Source organism: Octopus bimaculoides, chromosome 8 (genome assembly GCF_001194135.2).
Source record: "Octopus bimaculoides isolate UCB-OBI-ISO-001 chromosome 8, ASM119413v2, whole genome shotgun sequence".
In the NCBI taxonomy this organism is placed as follows: domain Eukaryota; kingdom Metazoa; phylum Mollusca; class Cephalopoda; order Octopoda; family Octopodidae; genus Octopus; species Octopus bimaculoides.
The window spans coordinates 17,819,455-17,826,660 of NC_068988.1; the positions used below are offsets into that span (position 1 = coordinate 17,819,455).

The following is a 7,206-nucleotide window of genomic DNA, read 5'->3' on the forward strand; positions in this document are numbered from 1 at the left end:
TGTGTGTGTGTGTGTGTGTGTGTGTGTGTGTGTGTGTGTACGAGGGGAACAGTTCTTGGCTTTAAGGTGTCACGAAAGTCCTGCTTGAAGGCCCAAACTTCCGAGCTCTTTTAAGGAGCTTAAAAAAGCTGACAGACTGCTTCAATAGGTGCATGAATCTGATAGGGGAATATGTTGAATAAAATTATAGTTTAGTGATCCTCCTGTATATTCTTTGACCCAAAGCCAGAAACAAAATTAGATAGATAGATAGGTAGGTAGGTAGGTGTGTGGGTTTGTGGATGGATGGATAGATCATATATAAATCGTAATTAGACTGTTGCAGTGAAAATGGTACACCCCATCCCACGTAACAAAGTGGTGTAACTCAAATATAATAAAACGCGGAATACCGCCACGACATCTTAGTGGCGACAAGAATATTACAGTGCCGACAACAACATACAAATGGACGGAGATCCACTCTATAACATATACTTTATTCTTTTTCTGTTGGATGTAGTTTAAATGAAAATCTTAAATTCGATCGCATGAAGAATTTGCATAGTTTCTCCAGAAATATTCATGTTTCTCTTCAAGGTAGTTGGAAATGATTGAAACAAACGTCCATAACCTTTTGAGTTTTATTGGGCATTCATAGACATTCTCTAGTCTACTGGCCTTTTAACTTAGTTCAAAGAATCTATTTCCACAAATTTGATATTTTGAATAATATATTCCGATAAAAGTATTTGTACGACATTCAATATCCTCCACTGAAAAAGTTTAACAATAAATACTTCCTTTCTAAAATGCTATAGTGACATTTCTTAACTTATCATCGAAACAAGGATTAATTCACTTCCTGTATTTAGCAGACAATGTTTTCCATGATACTTACAACTCCATGGGAAATATATTGAAATATTTCAAACATAATACACTACAAAACGTGCTCAGGAACAGAAATACGTGTATGTGCGTTTCGTTATATAATCTTGTAGGAACATTTATATATTTTTAGCATATGAAACTTTTTCTAAAGTTCCTACATATATGTGTGTGTATTACGTATATATATATATATATATATATATATATATACCTTTCAAGTGATAATGCTTTAAGTGTTGTACTGGATAAATTGCGAAAATAACTCAAATAGTTTAAATAGTAAGAAATAAGCATACTCAATTTGATTTATACGAAATAATTTACGAATATGAATGGGTGATTTCCCTTGCTTATATATAGGGATCACTTTCAGGAGCGAATGGGTTACTTCCCTTGCATGTTTAAAAATAATATATTAGTTATATGTAGTAAATATAAGAATTCCTTCCATGGGCCCTATTATCGATTTTTCAACAATATAAGTATGTCATTCGTTTTCTAGACATGAGTTCTACTCACGTGTCAAGTTTCATCAAACTCAATAAAACGATGTAGGAGGATTTAGATAAAAACGCCACAAGCACACTTACAGATTTCACACATACAGTTGATATGTTTGTATAAATATATACATATATATATATATATATATATATATATATATATATATATATATATATATATATATATATATATATATGTATGTATACATGTGTGTGTGTGTGTGCCCGTTTCTGTTTTCTTTTAAATTCTTCTGAGTAAGGGGCATGTTTCAAACATACAAAACTCCAGCGTTGGAATGCAGATAACATAACCATTGTCACATTTTAAACTTGAGAAATGTCTTATACATTTTTACTGTTCCACTTGCAGATTGTATTTGTAATATGCGTGTCAGTTGGATGATTTCTATTTCAGAAGACCCTACTTTATTGTCACCCTACCTTATTCAAATTGGCATTTACACATAAAACCAAGTGTATTAATTATTATCGGTATAAATCTGAATTTATAATCTGTATATAGAAGTTGGAGGTTTTGAGACAGTCGTCCACAGTTATCCTCTTTCTCTTTGATTTTCAAAAAGATATTCACACCAGCACGACAGCTGACCTCTATGGCGGCACATACTTTTTCTGGTCTGTCCCAAACAATATCCGGCTTGTTTTGTTTGCACTTGACAAATGTTTTGATGGGAATGTTCCACTAGTATTCCTTATGTCGATATTTGTGTACGTATTCAATATTAGAGGTATTCACCATATTTATTCCAGAACAGTTGTTTTTTTTTTCCACTTGCATTGAATATGGCAAGTATATTGTATATGCTATGATTATAATGCTCGTATTTTGATTGTCTCACAGATATGTTGAAGAGTTGAAAACTCACCCGGAAAATCCCAAAAGGGTCGAAGTGTACATTAAAGATTGTCATAAAGGGTAAATTTCTGCACCGGCACATTTTAGAACAACCCTTATTGAGTAACACAAGGGTCATTATTGACAACCCATATATGTATAGTTTATCTAGTCTACACCTTCACAAATATGGATATGTGTGGATAGATATATGTATGTGTGTGAGTGTGTGCATATATATATATGTGTGTGTGTGTGTGTGTGTGTGTGTGTAGGCGTGGCTATGGGGTAAAAGTTTGCTTCTCAATCACATGGGTTCCGTTTCAGTCCCACTGCGTAGTACCTTGGGCAAGTGTCTACTACTATAGCCTCGGGCTGACCAAAGCCTTGTAAGTGGATTTGGGAGGCGGAAACTGAAAGAAGCCCGTCGTATATATATATATATATATATATATATATATGTGTGTGTGTGTATGTGTGTCTCTTTGTGTCTGTGTTTGTCCCCCCACCATTGCATGACAATCGATGTTGGCGTGTTTACATCCGCGTAATATAGCGGTTCGACAAAAGAGACCGATAGAATAAGTACTAGGCTTACAAAAATTAAGTCTTGTGGTCGATTTCTTAGACTAAAACCTTTTAAGGCAGTGCTCCAGCATGGCCGCAGTCAAATGACTGAAGCATGTAAAAGAATAAAAGACTATATATATATATATATATAGAGAGAGAGAGAGAGAGAGAGGGAGAGGGAGAGTTACAGTATAATATGTATCTGATTCTTTGAAAGAAGAGTAAATCTCTCCAAAGCCACACATCTTTCACTATATGTAAACACGCACGAAGAATGTAGCAAATATATTTAGAAAAACGGTTCTTGTAATTCGTAAAACTACAAATAGGAGGGTAGATATCGCAGTATCAATTAATTTTGCTTTCTGTGTTGAATTGTCACTTAAAGCTCGTCAGCTCGGCTTCCTATGTAAACTATTTTTAAAAATATATTTACCTTTCCGTGTGCGTTTTTCTAAATGTATTTTCTACATTCTCCGTCCGTGTTTACATATAGTGAGAGATACGTGGTTTTGCAGAGTTATATATCCTTCTTTCAAGCAAACAGATACGTAATGTATCTGTTTGCTTGGCAGAAACGTTAGCACGCCGGGCAAAATGCATAGCGGTATTTCGTCTGCCGTTACGTTCTGAGTTCAAATTCCGCCGGGGTAGATTTTGCCTTTCATCCTTTCGGAGTCGATAAATTAAGTACCAGTTAAGTACTGGGGTCGATGTAATCGACTTAATCGCTTTGTTTGTCCCCTCTGTGTTTAGCCCCTTGTGGGAAATAAAGAAATAAGATGCATATTGTACCCAGCCTTTTAATATATGTTTGAATACTTGGATCATGCTTGCTGGCCACTGTATCATTACTTTTTAAAGATAATGCTAACTTATTTTAATGTTGAATATATATGCCGTGTGTGTGTGTGTGTGTGTGTGTGTGTGTGTGTGTTATGCACAGGAATGTTGTCAACTGTCGGTCCTGCGCACTTACCTTCACGTCAGTTCGTGGCTGTCAAAACGAAGAATAGGTTCAGGACAATAAAATGATAACGGACTTATAGAAGTCAAATTGGCATCATTTCAAATGCCATGGCATTGTCCGATAAATATTCAAAATATTCGGCCACACACTCATCTATTATTAGTCATTCATCTATATATATATATATGTTTACGTATTTACTGGCTTATTTTATTCGTTTACTTGTACCACTTAAACACGTGTTTGTTACCATTTAATAAATAGATAAAATGGAATGTTTCCTGGCTGTTGTTTGTCGATTTCATATCTTCTCCATTTTCTTACTTGCCTTATAAATCCCAATTTATCCTAACCCATATTTAGCATTCAATTGCAATATTGCCATGCAATAGTAAGCACTTGGTTAAAAATACGTTAGTACACATCCAATAGTATCTTGGCTATTTAATATCCCTTAGATGGTTTCTTAACTTATAACTCATACAGATATATATATACACATATATATATACACACACACATACTACTTCCCCTGTATGTACAGTCAGTAATGTGTATCAACAAAAAGCTCCTCTAATAAATTGGAGTGGGTCAAACACGTACATAAATACATCAAACATATATATATATATATATATATATATATATATATATATATGTATGCATTTATATTATAGTCGTCAACTAAACTTGACTCAGGGTGTGAATAACACGTACATTGCTAGAAGTAGGAGCTAAAATTCTCCAATGCTGTTACAAAGCACATAATAATACTTATAGAAGCTGCAATCACCCCGAACACCGAATCGAGAATTCCTCGCACTGACCGGCCAGTTTCAGTAAATTCCCTTGCCAACTTCTGTAAGGCCAGCTCATTGGGTTGATTCCGGGCTAGCTCACCTATCAGAGTATATATATTCACCATAAAAATCTATGGATGATTTAGCAACGGAAATTGCCAAGGATGGCCGGTCAGTCTAAGGAATTCTCGTTTTGATGTTCAATGTTTTTCATTCACTATTATCCCACTTTAATATCTAGTGATGTTTGTATCGCTGTATCTTTTACAAGACTAATTAAACGTTTATAAATGATTTCAAAGAAACGCAGTTGCTAAAAGTTCGCAAGGTTAAATGTTCTCATCAATCTGAATGTGAAAGGTGAGAAAGTAACTTGCCTTTAATGATTCATAACTATTTCATTACAGTGATTTAAGGAAGCAGACGTTGATATGTTTGACAAATAATAGTAATATAGTTATCAATATTACAGGTCATGTCAACGCTTTTTGCCTCTCAAAAATACTGAATAACTGAATAACATCATTTGGTATCGTTTCTCAGGGTATAATATTTACATTTGTTTGAATGGAGATGTAATCACTGGTGGCTATTTTCTGGGCAATATGTCTCTATTCTGATGGAAAAGCGAGCAATTTCTTATGAAATTTATTTTGGTGCCAGTACAGAGAAAGGCATCAACATCAGATAAGAAAAATTTGCTGACGTTATTCTTTCCACGCACGCTTCTATCTGCTTCTTTGACTAAACAAAGAAAACATTCACTAAAAGTCGAAGAAAAGTATTACAGAATGGCGATCAAACTCGAATGCGGTTGTGTAGAGAAAAATGTCGAAAGCAAGATTGGAAGTGTGCCGACTACTGCTATAAGTGTTATAAAAAAGGAGAGAAATTCAATAAAGACTGTCCATCAAGTACAGTTAAAAAAAAAAAAGCTCGTATATCAACTGAAAATGTTGCATAAAGCTCATATTCTGATCTGCCTTAGGCTATTACTAAAGTTCTTCATCTGTAGCCACAGACAATATCATTATTACTAATAAGTTCTAATAGATTATTTTAACAATATACTACATCAATGAAAAATTGCCCATAGCAGTACCTCTTACAATCAATGACTATATCGAAAGACTAACATTAATGATCAATAAATATATATATATAAGAGCCATTAAATTTATGAATTAATGTCACTTAGTCTTCACATTCACTCTTAGTGATAGATTAACTAGTCAGCAGCAATATTTGAATTGGTTAGAAATACTATTCGGTATAATTAATGTTACTGACGATGTACAAACACATGGTAATTAGACAGCTGTGTGAGCGTTTCATTAACCCATATATATATATATATATTACTGTCTAATTTATCGTGGTTGCGACAAAGACAAAAGTTAACCTGTCAGTTTTCTCTCATATCACACTAACAAATATGTGATTTAGTATACTTCTCAATTAGTTCTTTCATACTTCAGAAAGATCTTAACGGGTACCACGTCTCTGTGAAGTCACCGAAGGATATACAAACTGAGTAATGAGGCTCTTTCTAACAGATGAAAAACTAATATTCTTGATCAAGTAATATAGCATATGCAAATATATTTTGGCTGTTTCATATTCCTATTAAATAGGTTTTCATACACATGATTACTGGTTATATTCTGCTAATTAACTGTTGTTTATTATTTCTTAATTCTAACACATGTTATTGCAATCTCTATAAGCTTATATTAAATAACCATATAGCTAATAGTTAATATATTTCAAAAATATAAGTTGCTGTTGCTCGCTTTGATGTTACTTTTGTTAACTAGTCCGAGATAGGAATGAATGCCTATGACGAAAATCACTTCGGTTGTAGCCATGCGGTCTTTTATTCAGGCTAAATATGTGTCTCTATATATCCTAATTGGGGTTGTATAAAATTATCAGCTTATAGTATGATTCAAGGGAGTTGACTGTTATTTCTTGCAACTCAAGTGACCACGTAAAAGTAAATCGCTTGGATCCTATAACATTAGTTTTAAGGGTTTGTGACTTGAAATGTCGCAGTTCCGTAGATGAGAAGATCATGACTAATACATCGAACTTCCAATAAACTGCTGATCATTGAATCATGTCAACTAATTTCTATTTTAGTACAAAGTAGATAAAAATTAACGTTTCATGTCTTGACATTTCTTTAGAATTTAAGTCACTTCACTAACACAGCGCAATTAGATCGCTTGTTTTATAATAGTAAACCTTCTTATACACCAATATCTTTATGAATACGCATATGAGCATGCATGCAGGTGGACGGACACGCAGACATACATATATATGTGTGGGTTGTACATATATATGTCTGGTAATTGTCATAGACTAATTTACAAGCAGGTTCATCAATATGTTCATTTGAAATTTATCTCAACGTACCATAATGACAAATAACATATCGCATTAAACTCGTTTAGGGTTCAAAACAACAATATATTCCAGCAGATGTCTTACACGTATTAGGTTAACTATAACTGCACAATATTTCTTAAACATTTGTACTTTTACTGACGGAATAATCTAATCTATCTGTTTGTCTCTTTGTTTGCCTCTGTTTCTCTCTTTCTCACACACACACCACTGTATATATAT

The 7,206-nt window shown here is 33.7% G+C and overlaps 1 protein-coding gene and 1 long non-coding RNA gene across 5 annotated transcripts in view; one reads left to right on the forward strand and one right to left on the reverse strand.

The window, feature by feature from the left end:
• LOC106878173 (uncharacterized) overlaps window positions 1–7,206 on the forward strand; it is a 1,037,364-nt gene that overhangs the window by 374,122 nt on the left and 656,036 nt on the right. Inside the window, exon 2 of one of the 4 annotated variants that reach the window (XM_052969980.1) lies at window positions 2,239–2,313. The exons of the other annotated variants lie outside the window; for them this stretch is intronic. Within the exon in view, the coding sequence (XP_052825940.1) occupies window positions 2,239–2,313 (75 nt within the window). The remainder of the gene's footprint in view (window positions 1–2,238; window positions 2,314–7,206) is intronic. 4 annotated transcript variants of the gene reach the window in all.
• The window catches only part of LOC128248551 (uncharacterized), a 172,517-nt gene that overhangs the window by 152,094 nt on the left and 13,217 nt on the right, over window positions 1–7,206 (reverse strand). The gene's annotated exons all lie outside the window — the stretch shown is intronic.